The 21,902-nt window shown below is 34.0% G+C and overlaps 1 protein-coding gene across 1 annotated transcript in view; it reads right to left on the bottom strand.

Moving 5' to 3' along the window:
• The window catches only part of LOC138711922 (cytochrome P450 6j1-like), a 100,212-nt gene that overhangs the window by 50,695 nt on the left and 27,615 nt on the right, over positions 1 to 21,902 (bottom strand). The window contains exon 3 of the mRNA XM_069843221.1: positions 18,931 to 19,034. Coding sequence (XP_069699322.1) covers positions 18,931 to 19,034 — 104 coding nt within the window. The remainder of the gene's footprint in view (positions 1 to 18,930; positions 19,035 to 21,902) is intronic.

Here is a 21,902-nt window from a genome sequence, read left to right as displayed (position 1 = left end):
AGTGGCATAAGTGTGTTACGGTTGTTTGGTTGTGCCACTGTCAGTCAGTAGGTTAGATTTCATAGAATCATAATCCTTGCCACTGCTTTTCTGTAAAATTATGAGATGCGCATTGTGTAAACTGTAGTCATTTTGACTCCTGATACTTTACCGTATGCATCCGAAAAAAGGAATACCTCTCCTCCGGAAAATTTGACACCTAGGGATTGGCACTTTGATACGTGACTGTGAAGGACCATCTAAGTTTCTGAATTCGCACCTACGTAACAAGACCACATAAAATGTTTTTTCTGTATTTTTTAAAAGTCATTATTACAATAGATATGTATGAATGATGTGGCATCATAAGTGTGTTCTATTGTTGTGAGTCGCACTGAATAAATGTACATATGTGCATTAGGCCTACAGCAGGTATGTCAAAACCCTGCACATTGTGCAGTCGCGCACATTGTGCACTAGTCTTTGTGCAACGTGCAGTTCCTATTCCCCTACCTGGAGGGAGTGAATCGGCTTGGAGGGGAACGCGACAGGGCTGTACAGTACCTATAGTAGCAGATCAGCTTTAGTTTCAGTAACACAGATCAGTACGGGTGCTCATTGAGCTGTGATTGTGAATGCGTTATGGAAAATAAAGTGAGGAATCCACAGATATAACGAAGAAGAGAAATCACGAATCATATAACATAACTATTATGATGTTTTCCTCAGCCAATAGTAATTATTTTAAAATGAAAGGCTTTCATCATATCATGTGGACCTAATAGTGATGTGAGAATTTAAATCATATTAGTAAAGTTTAGCAAAGAAGGGCAGCACTGCTACCTACAGACCTGTTACTAAATCTTCTTATTACTCTGTGAAGAGATTTATTAAATCTACATACTTAGACTTCAACAAACAAAATTTGATAACTCAATCCCAAGGGAAAAAATGGAACTCTCTGCATCAAAATCCACAGTTAATTCCCGATTTACCACGAAAATCGTCTGTAGCTGCATTTAGATTGGCAACAGGCCATGATTGTTTGGCCAAACACCTGCATAGAATTGGAATATATCAGTCCCCTAACTGCCCATTGTGCAACTCAAACCAAGAAATGGATTCGGAACACCTCAAAATCTGGTCGTCAGTGGCTAGTCATGATATTATCTTTGAAAAATATTGGAGTGCAAGAGGTCAAATGACTTTATTGTCAAACGCCTGGCATTAGAAAACAACAACAACAACAACAACAACAACATATTAGTAAAGTTCTCAAAATATGACATTCGCCTGCTCTTATTTCTTAATTAGTACTCTCACGACAATGATATTGTTTTGGAGTCTGTACTAACACAGCCATGAATGGTTAGACGACTTACAACTTTTATTTGATAAGCTGATAAGTGATGAGAATATAGTGAGGAATACATGTGAGGATATTGAGGTTGTAAGGGAAGGAAGAAAGCAACCATTTGTAAGACGGAAAATTTTTCTGGAAAAATAATACATAATGGCGAATTTTCCATCTCACGTTACTATATTACCTTAATATACTTACGTTAATAAATATTTAAACCTGACTTAAAGAAAATGTCCTCGCTTCACAGCTTGTGAAGTACTCTTTTAACTCAATTCAGTAACGCTCCCAACTTGCTAATACTTGCTCTCAACGTTTTCCAAATAAACTATATACATAAATTTAAATTCAAGCGTAATTTATCCAATTTATTAATAATAATGTGAATTTATATTAATATATAGCAAGGAAATGATTCCAGTGTAAAAGCCTCACAATGTCCTATTGCATGTAATTGGGAATAAAATATTTTCTTTCTTAGCATTTGTGCACCAATGAACCCAATAATGCTTGAGGAACAATGAAAGAGTATTACTTTGAAATAATCAGTACCTACTACATAAAATGAAATATTGTGTTCGTTTTTTGTTGTTTCGAAATTACTGCAATTTTTATATTTGCTTCAAATATTGTATACAAATCATGCAAATAAATGATTCTTTACAAACGACTGCATTGTGTATTGTAACTGAGTAAGTCTATTGTTTCCTGTGTTACAATTATTGTAAAATATAGTCACAGACAATGATTGTGTTTTTTCCTTCTGCTAAGTATGTTTATAATGTCCAAATGTCAATTTAATTGAACACTAGAAGCGCAGAATAGATTCTTGTACATCCCTCCCGCTAAGAACTGGTAAGAGCAACACGTGAATGACGCAATCTGCACAGACCGGCGTTCCGCGCACATACACTGCACTTTCAGTGTCTGATTTCTGACATGCCTGGCCTACAGTGTTTAAGTTTCCATTTTGTCTAGAACACTTAAGCTCAGTTTAATTTTGCTATATAATGGATGGACAACTAGCTAAGTTATTTGATTTGAATCCTTATTTGTCATACTCTTATCGAAATTGCGTACAATTTTTGCGTAATTAATTACAAAATTATTAGTTCATAACTTTATCTTGTGGTACTAGACACCAGAGTTCGCAGCAACTGTCATCTTCATTCTCTGAAAAAAATTTTAGAAGTGATGCGCCAATGTAAATCTCTTCTTAGGCCTGTATACATTTCAATATCACGAAATTTATCCAGATTTTGGAATTTATATTTTCTTTTCTCAGAATAATTGCACGTATCACTCATGAGTGATATGAATACTTGTACTAAATTCAATTGAATGTGTTTGTAAAATTAGTCCATATTCGGCAGCTTATTTGCTGTGATGTTCGATGAATAATATATATATCATACAGTTTAAAAATAGCTAAATCAGGAATGAGACATTCTGCTCTGCTATAATTGCTTTGAAGTGCGATTAGAACACTAATTGGTTCAGTTACCCTTGACCGCATTGATTTGACACTTTCATCGTTATCTCTTCATGGCCACGCTGGTCTCTTTCTTCGCTGCCAGTTCCTTTGACCCTATTACTAACAGGACTTAATCAGTTGAGCCAGGGATGTATAAGAAAAGCGCGTCAACGACCTTCGATTACTTCGCACGCTACCTGTCTGCAGTATATATTGTTGTGCAGGTGGCAGTGATTAAAAGACAAGGGTGAACAAAATGAACTTTAAATGAAACAGTTATAGAATTTTTTACAGTTTTATTTACCGTTTTATTAAATGCAGTAAAATTATTTCACAACAGAAGATGTTACGTGATTTCGAATAATCAACCAAAAGTTACTTGTAATTTGCAATACCAAATTAATAATTTAAAAATAATTGCGTCCACATATAAAACTTCTCAAAGTGCTAGAGCATATCATTGCTATTATAATAGCGATTCTGTTATGCAAAAATACATTTTTAACATATAGGCCTAATTTCGCCAGAATGTTTCTTCGATTTCCGTCTCACACTAGCTTTTACGTCTCGTAAAATGTTATTTGAAAAAACAAGTCTAAGCATAGCTCGCTTATCATCATCGAACACCTTAGCCCTTATTCTTGGATTTCTTAGGTTCAATATATAGGCCTATGGTTCATCTACCCTTAAGTCTGCGAAAGTTAATATTGTGTTGCAACAAAAATAAACTACAATATTGGGAGATTGAGGCATACGTCCTTGCTTTTTATACGTCTTAATTTTCATATGCGATAATTAATTGTAGAAGTCTTATCGTAATATTAATTTTTAAAAAATTTAATTAACCGGTATCACGAGTCTGACTTTTACATAGGAGTATTGCATTAAATGGACTCATAATTCTTACGAAGAAGATGGTGCAACACTGGAAAACAAATTAAGGGAATGGCAAATGCACCCGAAAACAGCAATTGCATCATTTTCGAGCAGAAGATGAGATACAAAAGAAATTGTGCCCACCCATCATGAAGTAAGCGTTCGCTACATCAACGATCAACGTTTTCAATTGGCAAAAAAACACACAAAATATATTTTCAGCTATAGCATCTTTAATTTTCAGATACTCTAAGAGAGAAGTATTAGATGAAACTCTATCGTCATTAGAAAACTTGGTTACAAAGTATAAATTTGTCATTTCCTATATATGTAGATTAATGAATCAGAACAGAAGATACTTTCGCTTTCAGTAACTCCATTCTTTTTTTGGCCTACTGCTGTACTGATTACATTTGCAATATAACACCTAACTTTTCTTCTTTTAAATTTTATACCACATTCCGTAACAGAGTGTAACAAAGCACTTGGTTGTAACTCAGTTGATATTAATTATATAATTAAAGCTCTTATTATGTTCAGTGGTATCGGTAAGTTCTGCAGTTTTAAATTTAATTTCAATATCCACTGGATTTCTAACAAATGCAATGTAAATTAAGGAACATTTTCACTTGTAATGCATTTTTTTTATAAGTGAGGATGTTTTACAATAAGTAGGAGACTTCGAGTCTGTTACAGTTACGAGCTTTTCGAGTGACTTTAAAGAACATATAAATGGTGCGTCAGAAAGAACGGATGGATTTCAAACTATCGATACGCAACGAGGAGAGAGATATAGTGAGGGGGACCACGACTGTTGGGTCAGCCATAGAATGCAGTTTCAGTTGAGAACATGGTGTTGGTCTGGTGTGCAACGTGCTTTCATCGTAGAGACATTTTTGAAAAATGAAGAGTCTGTGATCGCCACTCAGGACTCATTTCGACATCGGATGTCACGCTAGGATTCCAACTCGGAATACAATTTTGCGGTGGGAGGCTTCATTTCGTATCACAGGTTCAACATTAAAGAAGAAATCACCTGGACGAAATTCTATTGCACTGAGATTGTCCGAGGCTACGGTAAGATCTCGCGCCCTGCGCCTTCTTTCTTTGGGACCATTTGAAGGCGTAAGTTTGTAAACATCGATCACATACACTGGACGAACTGAAGACAGCGATTCGTGAAGAAATCGTGGCAATTGCACGAGCTATGACTGTGAAAGTGATGGCGAACATCAGAAAACGCCTCGATGCCTGTATTGAAAGCCAAGGACATCATATGGATAATGTTGTTTTACATAAATAAACTGCATGTATTGGTGAATATGTTGATAACAATAAATGTTTGATTTGATGAATCTTTACAATTTTCTTGTCATGTGAAATCCATCCGTTCTTTCTGACGCACCCTGTATTTATTATGTAATATTTTAGTCTATAACGTATGAACTTATTATGAAATAAAGAATTAAAATTCTATCATTTCAACAAACATAGTGTTTTCGATCTATTATAAGGTCATCTTCAGGTGGTTATCATAGGTATATGTGACATAAAGTATAAACACAGGTGAATACAATGGGTTAATATAAGTGCACATGTATATAATGTTATGTTAAAAATGATGTAGAGAGTATATAGTACTATAATTATATTAACTAGTGTTGTTCTGAGTAAAACAGTCTTGCGATGGTGACTACTAATTTCGAGCTAGAGCTCTTTCATGCCCGCTGCGCGCGCGCGGAGCTCTTTTACCTGTAAACATTGCTAAAGGATGTACAGATCTTAGAACACAGCGCATCATGACGGAACGGAGGCGCTTAAAGCTTTCAAGGAAGAGTGGAAGATACAATATTCATGCTTCGAACATGGTGATGAAGTCCTGTGTTTGTTGTGTAAAAAAAATATCATTTCCAAAAAAAGCAACATAAAACGGCATTATGAGACGCAACATGAAAAAAATAGGCATTATTCAGGAGAAGAGAGAAATAAATTGATTTCGGAATTGACATCGAAGATAAATTAATTTACATTTTGGTCAGTAGATTGTATCTAGATTAATTTTATTTTTTTATTTTAAATGTATTGTTGATGTTTTATTTGTTGCTTGTTTCTGGATATTTACTTTTATTAAACTACATGTTTCTTTAATTTAGAAATAATATTTTACCTTTGATTGCACTTTACCTTGTACTATTACTAAGCTCAAAAAGGTAATTCACTTTTATTCCAATAACTATTTTCAAGATTTTGAGCAAATATGAACTAAACATTTTGAAAACTTTGATGCAAGGAGCATTTTTAGTAACGTCAATATAAAATATACTTAAAAATATAATTTCAATAATTACACCAAATTTTATACAGATATTATTATAGATCTGTTTATATAGTTTAAATTTCATAAATTTTGGCCGAAATTGTGGAAGTTTTAAAAATCATACATATCCCCTTAAATCATTGACCCAAAAAATTTCGATGGCTCTCATTATCTTAATTTAATCAATTTGTTTTTTCGTGTTACGTACATCTCACAACTCACTCTAAGAAAACTCATTACATAATCACGACTGGAGAGTAAGGACTACATTTTCACAATCACACAATCAATATACTCTATTTCAATCAATATTGTCATTATTATTTTTTCAACAAATACTCAAAAGTACTTAGAGATCACACATGTCGAGCAGGTAGACCCTATTAGTTTCTCCTAACCAATGAAGTGAAGTATTTACATAATAAATAATTGTTTTTAACAATAAAATAGTTTACATATAATTAACTTTTTCTATTTCTCTTTTTGTTCTTAAAATCCTTCCCTTTGCGATTTGTTTATATATGTACATGTATATTAAACAACTGAATAATTAGCCCTATTACATAGCCAGAAATTTAGTAACGCAAGTTATTGTAATAATTGCTGCCTTTATTCGCTGCATGTGCATGTACATCCCTGTGTCTACGTTACGACGCTATGTAATGGATGCGCTATGCGATCGTGATCAAGGTTGAGCTCTTCTACCATGATTGGGAGCTAATATTGTCTCATCCCTGGAGTAAAACATTATAAAAATTATTGCGTATAGTAACTTATGTCGTTGGATAACAATATCAAGACTTTCAACATTAATGAAAGTACAATTGAATCAGTCGGAGCTAAAAGGAACTAAGTCACTTTTCACAACTTTTCAGGAGAAGCAAAAAACATTCCACTAATAACACAAATGTATATATTTTTATATTGTAGAAGACAAAAGAATATTTAAAAGTCTTAGTTCCTTTTTCCACCGTTCGATGCACATGATATCCGTTGTTCAAATTGTTGCATAACCCAAAACTACGTATTTTGACTTTGTTCCTTTTAGCTCCGACCGATTCAATTATTTCTTAAATGTTAAAACAGTTATTATTTAAAATGTAGTTACATCGCACACTAGTTATAACATGTTCTATAAATTGTAATGCTAGTTAAGAAAGTCCATGTGTTGATTTACTGTGTCTGTGTTGTTATTTAAAATGTAGTTATATTGCACACAAATCATAACATGTTCTATAAATTGTAATGCTAGTTAAGAAAGTCCATGTGTTGATTTACTGTGTCTGTGTTGTTATTTATAATGTAGTTATATTGCACATTAGTTATACCATGTTCTATAGATTGTAATCCTAGTTAAGAAAGTCCATGTGTTGATTTACTGCGTCTACACACATTTATTTTCTAAACTAGCATTACAATTTATAGAACATGGTATAACTAGTGTGAAATATAACTACATTTTAAATAAAAAATGTTTTAACTTTTAAGAAATAAGTGTACATTCATTAATTTTGAAAGGTTTGATATTGTTAACCAAGGACACAACTCATAAAGTTACTATACGTAATAATTTTTTATTGTTTTACTCAGAACAATGCTAGTTAATATAATTCGACTATTGTACCAGATATCTCCACATCATTTTTAACATAACATCACGTACATGTGCACTTATATTACCCCATTGTATTCACCTGTGTTCATACATTGTCACACATACAGACGATAACTCACCTGAAGATGTTCTCATAATAAATCGAAAATATTTGTGGAAACATTATGTTCTTTATTTCATAATAAGTTGATAAGTTGTAGACTGAAATATTACATAATAAATAGATATTCTTTAAAATCAATTCAACTTATGTGAAGCTAAATATCAAATATGACTTTCAGATTTTCGAGTGAATATGATGTTCTTGAAATAGCGTATGATACTAAGCGAAGAGACCAGCAGAGCATGTCTCTTAATGCACATATCTTACGATAGATGTCATCGTACTGGTGTGCACCTGTTCAGTTACTTCATCACAGTTTTAACAAGAAGCGTCCCTGTCGTCTGAGATAAATAACTTGAGTATTATTTATACAGTATCACTAAAGAACGATAACAGAATATAAATGATAAATATCGGTTTATTTAATTAATATAAGATTAATATATATTACATATATTTAATTATTTAAATAAAATAACCTATTTTACAAAGAAATTTTAGTAGGTTATTTTACGACGCTTTATCAACAGCTTAGGTTATTTAGCGTCTGAATGAGATGAAGGTGATAATTCCGGTGAAATGAGTCCGGGGTCCAACACCGAAAGCTACCCAGCATTTGCTCATATTGGGTTGAGGGAAAACCCCGGAAAAAACCTCAACCAGGTAACTTGCCCCGACAGGGAATCTAACCGGGGCACCTGGTTTCGCGGCTAGACTCGCTAAAGAAAAATGGTTATTTGTATTATAATAATTACTTACATAAAATACAGATTATTTATATCGCGAAAGAACAATAATAACATATAAATAACTTGAATATTAGTTATAGCTCTAAAAAACGAAAACAGAATATAAATGGTAACTTGAATATTATTTATATCGCTAAAGAACCATATCAGAATATAAAAAAAAAACGTGAATATTATTCATATCGTTAAAGAACGATAACAGAATATAAATGATGACTTGAATATTATTCATATCTCTAAAGAATGATAACAGAATACAAAAAATTATAACTTGAATATTATTTATATCGCTAAAAGAACGATAACAAAATATAAATAACTTGATATCGATGAAGAACGATAACAGAATATAAATGATAATTTGAATATTATTTATATTGCTAAAGAACGATAACAGAATACAAAAAATTATAACATGAATATTATTTATATCGCTAAAAGAACGATAACAAAATATAAATAACTTGATATCGATAAAGACCGATAACAGAATATAAATGATAATTTGAATATTATTTATATCGCTAAAGAACGATTAAAAAATAAAATAAAAACTTGAAGAAGGCCCGAACCCACTAATTTCATATCATTAAACAAGCACTCTACCGCTGGTCTACGAGACGTAAATATGGAATACTTCCATAGTTCCGGAACTGCTTCTACAAGCACATGCATCTTGTAACATCGCAGTGACCCGAAGTGCACTTAGAAAATATTCGCTGTTCACGAGTGTGGCCACTTTATTTTTTGACAACTGTACCGAAGTACATATGATATTTCCGTGCAGGAATTCTGCATTACCATATGTTGAAGAATGGGTAGAAACTCGCTATCAAGGCAGCTAAACAGTTTGAAGTTTGAACTAGGTGCTCATATAAATTTTCCCCTGTGTTGGCTGAGTGGTCAGACCTCCAGCCTGTCACGAAGACGGCCCGGGCTCGAGTCCCGGTTAGATCTATGATTGTTCATTGAAATATCCATAGTGACACATGTGGCGGACAAAGTCGCAGTTAGGGTTCCCCCTTTTTTCTCCATATTACGCATGTACATAATTCCGTCACTTTTTCTCCATTTCGTCATCATTCCATAGCATTTCCCGATCGTGGGCTTGCGACGCACAGAGTGCTGGCTTAGGGACCTGGGTACGCAGCGAACCTTAGTGCAGTCAGCCGATGTGGATTTGGGAGTGCACCTAGCTTGAGGGTTAGCACAATAGATCGCAGTTCTGGGCCGTAGTGCCCACCTCCCGTAAATTCTATTTGAGTCATTCCACGTCAAATCGCACAAAATTATACAAAATTTTGAAATATTTCATATTTATTAATTGCGTTTATATTTTTTTACCAACTCTATGGGTCTAAGGCTGGTATTCATAGTCGACACTTTATATCACCACTTTGCAAAGTGACACTTTTGATGAAAGTGGCGCTTTCATATTAGTGGTATTCATAGACGATTGAAGAAGTGCACTGTACAAAGTGCCATGCACTTTACGCCAGCAAAGTATAGAGTTATAATTTGGTTGGAAACAGAAGTCCCACAATGCCTTTCAAAACAAGTGAACAAACAATAACAAATTAATTTGTAACCTACAAATTACAATGCTTGTGATTTGAATTGGGAGCCTAATTGATCGCGCGAGAAAGAAAATAAATATTTAAAGTTGTTTTATTTCAGTTTCTAGTTTTTGTTGCCGATAATTTAGATTATTTCAGTCAGTTCAGATATATAATATTTTATTAAATAGGTAGTGATACTGCTGGTGAAATTAGGTTAGGTTTTGTACAGTACATAACTGATCCTTTAATTTATATAGTTATATTAGGTTTTGTACATATCTTTTTCATTGATTTATGTCACTAAGTTAGGTTTTGTATGTATCCATTCCACTGATTTATATAGTTCGGTTAGGTTTTGTACATATCTTCTATTAGTTTATATAGTTAGGTTAAGTTGGACTGAGTAGGTGGTTTGTGTGTGTGTGTACGATATATCAATGAAGCAGATACGTAGAGATATGTATAAAACCTAACCTAACGATATATATATATATATATATATATATATATATATATATATATCGAAAAAAAATCGAAAAATCGAAGGAGAATTGGGAGGAAAATTTTAAAAGGTACGCAAAACGCGTCCTTGCAAGGGGTTGGGGGCTGTACGAAACTAAATATGTGAGCTCCAAGCCTGTTGGCCACTAGTCTCACTCCGGGTTACGCTGCTTCTCTGAAGGAGCTCTAGAAAATTTTGAAGGGGAAGCCGAAATTGGACGTAACATCTTAGGTACCACACATATATATATATATATATATATATATATATATATATATATATATACTGGGTGTTCATTTCAAAGTGTGTCATGACGTCACTGTTGCGATTTGAAGCGAGTTTCAGCTTTTATGTCAGAGAAGTTGCCTATTAATCAAGGCGTTCAATCTGAACTTGAGAACGTGTATGGTATAACTTGAACGTCGTAGCAACAGATGGCGGTCTGTAAAGTATGTGTGCTACCGTAATCTCTTTCGAATTGTGTTTTGTGCGAGCAAGTCGTACGCAGGGTATCTGTTATCATCAGTTGCGTACGGAAACATTCCACTGTACAAATCAAATGCTCCGTGTCCATGTTGACCGTCCAAGTTAATGTCAACAAATACGTAAGTAATCGTCTTAAACCTCTCCCCATATCCCCACAGTAAGAAAAAAACTCACCTCAGTACGTGTTTCCAAACAATTCATATTCCTGCCACTACAGGCCTTACCGTACGTATCGGTAAGTACTCTTCAGAATGAACGCCGTACTTGCTAGGCAACTTCTCTGGCACATAGCTAATACGCCTCTGCGGAAATGTAGGAAGATTGAATTCTCTAGGCTCATCGACTAGCCACATGATGGCATACAGCGAGTCATGACACACTTTGAACTGTACACGCAATATATCAATGAAGCAGATACGTATAAAACCTAACCTAACGATATAAATTTAATTATATATACTGTATATTAAATATATATTAAATTTATATCGTTAGGTTAGGTTTTATACGTATCTGCGTCATTGATATATCGTTTTATTTCCTTTATTTTCATTTTTTCTTTTTCGTGAATAGTGAATAGAAGTAAAAAAAGGAATGAAATAAACACATTACTACTGCTATTATTATTATTATTATTATTATTATTATTATTATTATTATTATTATTATTTTCTCTCTCGTTTCCATTATTGCCTGCTCTTCAGAAATATTTTGAATGCCAAATTTTTCTACAATACTTACTTACTTACTTACAAATGGCTTTTAAGGAACCCGAAGGTTCATTGCCGCCCTCACATAAGCCCGCCAGCGGTCCCTATCCTGTGCAAGATCAATCCAGTCTCTATCATCATACCCCACCTCCCTCAAATCCATTTTAATATTATCCTCCCTTCTACGTCTCGGCCTCCCTAAAGGTCTTTTTCCTTCCTGTCTCCCAACTAACACTCTATATGCATTTCTGGATTCGCCCATACGTGCTACATGCCCTGCCCATCTCAAACGTCTGGATTTTAAGTTCCTAATTATGTCAGGTGAAGAATACAATGCGTGCAGTTCTGTGTTGTGTAACTTTCTCTATTCTCCTGCAACTTCAGCCCGCTTAGCCCCTAAGCACCTTATTCCTCAAACACCCTTAACCTATGTTCCTCTCTCAGAGTGAGAGTCCAAGTTTCACAACCATATAGAAGAACCGGTAATATAACTGTTTTATAAATTCTAATTTTCAGATTTCTGGACAGCAGATTGGATGATAAGAGCTTCTCAACCGAATAATAACACGCATTTCCCATATTTATTCTGTGTTTAATTTCCTCCCGACTGTCATTTATATTTGTTACTGTTGCTCCAAGATATTTGAATTTTTCCACCTCTTCGAAGGATAAATCTCCAATTTTTATATTTCCATTTCGTACAATATTCTGTTCACGAGACATAATCATATACTTTGTCTTTTCGGGATTTACTTCCAAACCGACCGCTTTACTTGCTTCAAGTAAAATTTCCGTGTTTTCCCTAATCGTTTGTGTATTTTCTCCTAACATATTCACGTCATCCGCATAGACAAGAAGCTGATATAACCCGTTCAAGTCCAAACCCTGCCTGTTATCCTGAACTTTCCTAATGGCATATTCTAAAGCGAAGTTAAAAAGTAAAGGTGATAGTGCATCTCCCTGCTTTAGCCTACAGTGAATTGGAAAAGCATCAGATAGAAACTGACCTATACGGACTCTGCTGTATGTTTCACTGAGACACATTTTAATTAATCGAACTAGTTTCTTGGGAATACTAAATTCAATAAGAATATCATATAATACTTCCCTCTTAACCGAGTCATGTGCCTTTTTGAAATCTATGAATAACTGATGTACGTACCTTTATACTCTCATTTTTTCTCCAATATCTGTCGAATACAAAAAATCTGATCAATAGTCGATCTATTACGCCGAAAACCGCACTGATGATCCCCAATAATTTCATCTACGTACGGAGTTAATCTTCTCAAAAGAATAGTGGACAAAATTTTGTACGACGTCAACAAAAGTGATATTCCTCGAAAGTTACCACAGTTGGTTTTGTCCCCCTTTTTAAAAATAGGTACAATTATGGACTCCTTCCATTGTTCTGGTACAATTTCGTTTTCCCAGATAGCAAGTACAAGTTTATAAATTTCGCTATATAATGCACTTCCACCCTCTTGTATTAATTCTGCTGGAATTTGATCGATACCTGGAGACTTGTATTTTTTTAGATTTTCTATCGCAATTTCGACTTCTGAAAGCTTGGGTTCGGGTATAAATGGCTCAGCAGTTTGTATTTCAATTTCGTCCCAATCATTTCTATTTGACCTATGTACATTTAGTAGTTGCGCAAAATAGTTTTTCCATCTGTTTAGGATTGATGGAGAGTCTGCAAGCAAGTCACCATTCTCATCCTTGATCACGTTTACCCTTGGCTGATATCCGTTCTTAAATTCCTTTATACCCTTATATAAATCTCGAATGTTTTTATTCTTACTATTTGTTTCTACCTCATTCAGTTTTTCCTTTAAGTAATCTATCTTTTTATTCCTAAGTGTACGACTTGCTTCCCGTCTTTCATTGAAATAATTATCTCTCTTCTCCTCAACTGGATTCTGTAAGAATTTCAATTTTGCCTGTTTCCTTCTTTCCACTACCATGCAACAATCTTCATCAAACCACGGTTTCTTTTTCTTAGTTTCATAATAACCTATGCTCTGCTCAGCTGCAATTTTGATACTATCTCTGATATTTTCCCACACGCTATTAACATCTAATTCTTTCTCAACTTCGTCGGAACTTTCTAAAGTGGCAAACCTATTCGAAATTTCGACCTGATAATTTTGCTTAGCTTCCTCGTCCTTTAATTTCAAAATATTGAATATAGTAATATTAACTTGTTGCTATACTCGCTTGGCTACTGATAATCTTTCTCTTAATTCTCCAATCACCAAGTAATGGTCAGAATTACAGTCTGCACCCCTGAAAGTTCGAATATCTACTATACTAGTATGTCTCCGTTTATCTATCAAGATGTGACCTATTTGGTTGTGTGTCAATCCATCTGGAGAAGTCCAAGTATATTTATGTATATCCTTATGGGGGAATGTTGTACTTTTGACAATTAAATTTTTCGATGTGGCAAAGTTGACTAATCTAACTCCATTGTCACTACTAATTGCGTGTAGGCTCTCTTTTCCAACAGTTGGTCTAAAAATATCCTCCCGTCCTACTTTAGCGTTGAAATCCCCCAATAAAATTTTCATGTGATATCTTTGGAACTGATCAAAAGTATGTTCCAATTCTTCATAGAAGCTATCCTTTATATGGTCGTCTTTCTCTTCTGTAGGGGCGTGAGCATTTATAACTATGATGTCGCATCATCTACCCTTAAGTACTAAATATGATAACCTGTCATTGATAAATTCGACCTTTTTTACTGCTGATTTTATTCTTTTATGAACAAAGAATCATTTTCCTAATTGGTGATTATTGTTTCCTTCCCCATAATACAAGTAATCTCTTATTTGTGATATGCCATTCCCATCTAACCTAACCTCTTGTGCTCCCACGAAGTCTATTCTATATCTAGCTAGTTCTTTAGCTACTGATGTTACCCCTCCTGTTCTATAAAGACTAGTTACGTTCCAAGTGCCAAATCTCAAAACCTTATTCCTTTGCTGTGGTCGTGCCAAAGAATCAGTCCTATTCCGAGGCTTATTATAGGGATACGTAACAAGCTGTTTTTTACGGTGATGGGTTGTTAGCCCTTCGCCCAACCCCCAAGCTGGAAGACCACCCCTTATCGGCTGTCCACGACTGCTTATTCAATATATTCGCAGCTACCCTCCATATCTGGAGGCCGTCTCCTCTATCCGCAACCTGAGGACGCGCCATGCCGTGGTGATAGAACTTTTCTACAATGCAAAACAAAATAGGCCTAATAGTATGAGATCCCTTTTCATGGTGAGGTTATGATTGCACATGAACTAGAGACAGTATCTCAGCAGAAGCAGCCATATCTGATGTATTGCTTACCGGCATGAAAATATATATTATCAAAACAGTAATGATTATATCAACATCAAGATAAATCTTATCTCAAAATACAGGTAGTCAACAAAAATCAAACTAATTTTAAACCAAATATAATTATGGAATCTGTTTAGAAGGTAGGCACGTGAGGTCTCTCAATGCTAATTTAAGATAGTTATGCCTACATTAGATTGAAGTTAGTTTAACATTATTTAAGTTAAAAAATTCGTTTCAGTAATGAAAAATAGGTTATATGAGCATATATACCTACATATCACTTCATCGAATTGAGGTTATAAATATACGAATGTTACTACAGAAATATCTGATATATAATATTATAGATATTAATGTATGGTACATTTCTGTAGCATAGAATTTTAATGAAGTCAATAACTGTAGCCTATTATTGGAGGCACTGGCAAACCTCTATTATTCCTTTTTGTCAACCGGTCATTGAAAAGATAGGCAATCTCAATAACAGTTTCTTTATCAAATCGGAACCGTTTTTTAAAATTCTATATCATTATAAAATTCCACGGGATTGTCTTTAGGCTTATCTCTAATGTAGCGCTTTCGTACATTGTCCATTAATTGTGCTACCTCTTCCGCACGTTCTAATAAATAATTCGACAACTTCCAAGATGTCCGCCATCTACAAAGTGATACTTTCGGCTCAATGTGTGGTCGGAAGTACACTTTCATCCAAAGTGTTCCTTTGCACCAAAGTGTCGACTGTGCAACGAAAAAGTGATACTTTGCGTCTTCCAAAGGACACTTTAATCGAAAGTGTCGACTATGAATACCAGCCTAATAAACCAACAAGTGTATATTTATTTCCTCCTAAGTCCACATGTTTTTAAAGTATTGCATGTTAAAATTCGTTAAAAATGTCGCAAAATGCAACATTTAAAGCGTCATATTACTGAGGATATTGATGTTAAATTTTTTTTGAAAAAAAAAATGCATTTAAAAGCTTAAAGTACTGTCTTTTGTTAAATATTTACTAACTAATTTTAATATAATTATTATAAATATTTCTTTATCATTCAATTTTTAAAAGTTAGATACCAACGTCAAATAGCCATATTAAAAACCCCAAAAAATGCGTACTAGGTGCACTATTCTTAATAATTCCAGGAAAAATCACAATGGGATCTCTAATAGTTTAATGGAAATTTAATTACTTACGAAACAATGTGTAGCGGTCGGTGCAGCAGCAGTGGACGAGAAGTGTTGAAGCGCGCTGGGATGATCGAGTGAATATTGCAACATTACACCCAGTACGGATCAAGTCACTCGAGGAAACACTGCTAATTATTACGATATCTTCAAATATTTGTACGTTATGCTTTTTAAACGTTTGTTTTCATTCATACTACACTTTAAATATTCATTCGCCTGCCTTCTTTCTCGAAAGAAAATTGTTTTACTAAATCTGCAGTTTTTGACAACGGAATGAAAGAATGTAATTTTAATGTACCAGTTATTGGTTTTAGTTTTTGGTATTTGGCCTGCAAATTTTCAGTGTTGTTTTTGTGCTTATTCAATGGACAAAATATAAATGACACGTTATAAATGTTTTTCGTGACACCAATCAAACAGTTTTTTTTTTTTTTTTTTTTTTTTTGGTTGTGTTATAGGATCTTGTATAGGCTGGCTCTCGTGGCAAGTCTTAACAGTTCCTCCAATGCCATCACATGGACCTTTACCATGCGACGTTACAAAGAACTGTCATTCAGTGCTAATTCCATAATCGTCTTCATGTAAGCAATTATTTGAAAATTATTTTTCTTTTTGTATTGTGAACTTGATCCATTGGAAAAGTAGATGATTTTTTTCATAGCATTGAATTCTTGCCTTAAGAAATTGATTTCTTCGGATTGAAAAAAGTGAAAGGAATCGGTGTCATGTTTCATGCTTTCTGAGATGACAACAATACTTCTGTGACGAATTTCTGTATCTTCTTTGAAATATACTACGAAAAGATGTATTGTGGCTTGGCATTTGTTCCAATGCACACCTTGTACTGAATCTTGTATTACAAATGAATGAGTTTCAGAAAAATCTGCAATAACTGTGTAATTTTCAGGTTGTACATTTTCTTTGCATTCCGTCAAAAATAAAATATGGCTGACTTTTGAAGGGATGACGATGCATCTTCTACATGAAAAACTTTACTTGCTAGGATGCCTTATACTTTTGGAAACTTTTCACGGGAGTATCGTTTTTGTTATAGTTTTCTTTTCTTGATAGGCGATTCTATTGACATAAAACTCTTGTTTAATTCCTCAATATTACTGATTTCTAGCGCGGTCTCCATAGAACTGCTGGAAGAAGAACTGGGATAATCACTTTATCTGTCCGCACTTTCATTGATTCATGTTTATTAATATCACAAGTACTACCGGCTTTACATATAATTTCACCTGACCTATCCGGAAGTTGATGGTTTTTTACGGAACAAATAACATATTCGCACATTCAAAGACTCCTTTAAATTGAGCTTTATAAAAAATCGCGACTTACGCGTCTTAGTATAATTTTTAAAAGCGTGATTAGGAAGGTCAAATGGATTTAAACACTTGTTATATATTACGCGATCTTTACCGTCAGTCATGTTATATAGAAGTCACTTCACTCCATGAAATTCAAACCCTGACTGATTATTTTCCTCTTCTATATTTTGTCTCCTGCCATCTATTTACTGCCATAAAGTTCACTTTTTACCCAGCCTTGCTATCGTTAAACACTCGGCTATATTAAAGTATAAACATACAGCATTGTGAAGGGCTCCCCCTCTTAGCTGAGCTGAGAATAATGAAATAACTTTAGATAAAATATATTTATTGTTCCTTAAGGTTTTAATCATTTGATGAACGAATGCATTTGTTTTGTAGTGTGACGACATCAGTTATTATATGCAACTGGGGATTTCGTAAAACTTTCCGCGGGCAGCCTTCTAGCCTACGTTCGCAAGCAGTTCGTTAGCTGGGAATCGCGAGCGAGTGCATGTCTCCGGAAAATAAATTCTTACGAATGTATGTTTGCATATCCCACATTTCTAAATGCACTGTTTCAGATAGGTAATACATCAGGGAGCAAGTCTATGTTTTTTCAGATTTTTAGCTTGGCTATTTAATATAGTAATTTCCTTTGAAAAAGAAATGGTTAAAAAATTAGGCAAAGTTTTAAATTTGTTTGTGATAGGCCTAAAGTAATAAAAAGTGTTCTATTTAGTCTTTCAAATGCGCCTAACCGCAAATCTCAATTATGTGTAGACACAGAGTTCCAAGTGAGTGTATGTAATATTGCGCGCATAATTTGCGTAATTTCAAATAGTCATAACAAATAATTAATAATTGTGAAATAAAACAATGCGGGTCTCCTTATTTGATGTCTGGAATTCATTAAAAAAATTCGACCATTTACGAGAAGGTCGTGTTTTATTGCTGTGCGATTTAATGTGGAATGACTCATTTATATATGATTGTATTGCTTTTGTTAAGTTTTGTATGAGGTTCGCGAAGTATTACTTTAATTTGTTTATTAGTAAAAAATAAGTTCATAACTGACTACCTTTATCCATCAATATAATGTACTAAACTTATCGGAAAAACATGTCTTTGAAATTACGAATATAAAGTGTTTTTAGTCACACTTGTAATTTTACAAATTCAAGCTAAATTGTTGAGTTGTACATTGCCCAAACGTTGAGTCAGAGATTTAATGAATAACGATTGCTATGTCACTTCAGCGCATCCAAAATTCCTGGTGTTACCTGAAAATTAATTTCATTTATAGACTTAGAAATTTGAAAAAGTAGACATTTTTAATAAAATACAGAACTGCATTTACCTATTGGAGTAATAGATGCCTGGTTTTGATTTATATCTGTGCCCTTCTTCTTCAGCTCTATCATGCAACTCACAGCATCAGATTGATTGAATTCATTCTTCTCCCTGGAAAGATTAAAAGATTTGCAAGTTCATTTTTGATGAGCATATTTTAATAGTATGTTAGAATTAAATTACTCGAGTTTTAATGTAAGCCATAATAGTATGCTACTTTGTTGGAAGTATAGTAATTCAACTTATTCTGTATGTTCGTGCTTGTTGGTGAATCTGTCTATTACAAGATCTACAAGTGTTTTTGATATTGACATATTTTGTAAAATAGATGCCAAGTAAATGGAACATTACTTAATATAATTCACATATTAATTTTGTACATTGTAACGAATATATTCCAACGGTAAGAAATTAATATGCTTATGTATAGTTTTAAAATAATTTACCAAATAATATGACATTTGGGATGACTTAAAAGTAAGAAGGTAAACAAGAAAATAAAGAAAAATTAAGTCAAATTCGCTCGTAGAACCTAAAGTGAAATAAAGTAAAATAACAAATCAACATTTGAAATGAATATCTTGTTACGTTCGTGAAGTATTAAAGCCTTAAATATTCTAGTGCAGTCGTGGCGAAAATGTGACTCGAGAGCACATTGTGGCTCGCAATGATAGCTGTGCACTTCTCTTGCTTCCTACCTCCCCCAACCTCCATCCTCTCACTCACTGGAGTGAAACTCCTTTCCATTTGTATTTGTCTCTGACCTGCGAATGGTATATATTCGCAATGTCTCTCTCGAAACCATGTACCTCTACAAAATCGAAAGTTTCAAGTAGGATGGGAAGACGCATTTGTTTGCTACCAATATGGTGAGAATATTAAATGAATGATTTGTTCACCATAAGTATTACAAGGAATACGGTTGTATAACATAAAACGGTATTATACTACATATTACTCATGAAACATTAAAAGGTTAAGTATTATTATTATTATTATTATTATTATTATTATTATTATTATTATTATTATTATTATCATCATCATCACTATCATCATCATCATCCTCCTCATCATCATCTTCATCATCTCTGTACGTTGATCCTTTTTCAGCAGATGTACGAATAATGCGATTAGATCTTCAATTTAAACTCACAGATTTACAATGTGATGTTAAATGGAAGCTAAATGTAAGGATTTGACAAATGTTAAACTTTTCAAATCTTTGCCAAAAAATAAATATCCGAAGCTTCGTTCTTTCGCTTGCTCTGTTGAACCCATGTTCGCTACAACTTACGTTTGTGAAACATTATTTTCAACAATGAAAATAGTAAAAACCAAATTTAGATCACGACTGACAGACAAATGCCTTCGTGATCACATACGACTGGCAGTAAGTGACATAATTCCTGATTTTGAAACTCTGTCGCAGAGACATTCTGAAGAAAGTTAGCTAATAGGTTGTGATAATGTGTCCTATGTTTTCTTATTCATTACACGTACTAAACATTAGTTTGTAACCTTATAATGTATAAAATTATATTAAAGTGCTTGACGTAAGGAAAATGAAAATCCGTTAATAAGTCAGACAGTTGCTTCACTTCCCCTTCGGATGTCATCCTCCTTCCATAGGTGCTATGCACGTTGCAGGTTACACAGTGGCTAGGCGCACAATCTCATTTTCGCCACGGCTGTTCTAGTGGTATGGAAGAATATTATATTGAACTGCGAAACTGAATGAGAAGCAATGAGAAGGAATTCGACGCCTATTTCCAGAGCGCAACCATTTTCACATTCCATCTAATGACATTAAATGACTTAGGCTAATACTCGTACAGTGTGTTTGATAAGCAGTGGCGCCAACGTACATGGGCTCATGGAGCCCGGGCCCACCCAATGATTTGTCGTGTTATTATCTAGAGAACCCGTGCTGTTTCGCATCGTTCATTTACTCATACTTCTTTCAATATGAAATTTGCTGTGAGCCTGCCCTTTGGTTCTATTTCAACATCAAGAGTTTCAAGACTTTGCTCGGTATAGTGCGATATGATGCTGTCCATGACTGAATACAGATTCTGGTAAACAATAGCCTACTTCTTCTCATATCTGGCCTTGAAGTTTATCGATCGTTATACAAAAACCAAAAGTATTGGAAATTGCTTTCTTTCGGACGAAAATAGCAAAGAAAAATAAGATGGCGTTACGTCAGTGTGAGGCAGTAGTATCCTTTGGCCAACATTTACGCCAGTTTTAATGACCAGATCTGCCGCATCTGTGGCTGTAGTACTAGCGCGCTGCCCTTACATTCAGGCGGCCAGGGTTCGATCCCCGACAAGGTCGTGATGGAATTTGTGGTGGACAAAGCAGACATTGCAGAAGGTTTCTCTCGGAGTAATCCTATTTCTATCATTTCACCAACACTTCCATCTCCTCTTCATTTTATCTTGTATGTATATGTACATTTATTATCATCAAAATCATGTAACCTACAATTTGTGTATCATTCGTTAATTCTGGCCCTGTCAAGTTTCTGTTTTCCAGGAAACTACCCTTAACTACATTTCACTATTAATAATTATTGTTATATATTCCATACTACAAACAATCATTATAGTTATTTCTTAACAAAAACTCTTTCCTTTTAATCAATATTTATTATATAAGCTTACCTATGTTTATACTTTAGTTCTCCATTTCCATTTTTCTTTACTATAAACAAACGTTTTTCCAGTTCCCTCAGTTTTCTTCCGTTTACTGTTCTATACAATTTCCTATATGCTACTTCTACATTTAGTTTTAGTAATGCATCCTGAATAAATTTTTTTCTTGTTCTTTCATTTTCTGGGCAAAATAGAATAATATGTAACGCGTCTTCTTTTTGATTACATAAAGGACATATATCTCTTCCTACGTCTCCTCTTCTATTTTATAATCTCCAAATTCCAAAATTCCTCCACGCTAGTCCCATCCTTTCTTTCT

The sequence above is a fragment of the Periplaneta americana genome, chromosome 13 (genome assembly GCF_040183065.1).
Source record: "Periplaneta americana isolate PAMFEO1 chromosome 13, P.americana_PAMFEO1_priV1, whole genome shotgun sequence".
NCBI classification, from domain to species: Eukaryota; Metazoa; Arthropoda; class Insecta; order Blattodea; family Blattidae; genus Periplaneta; species Periplaneta americana.
Note: the sequence above shows the minus strand (reverse complement) of the source record. Positions and strands in the feature narration are given on the sequence as shown.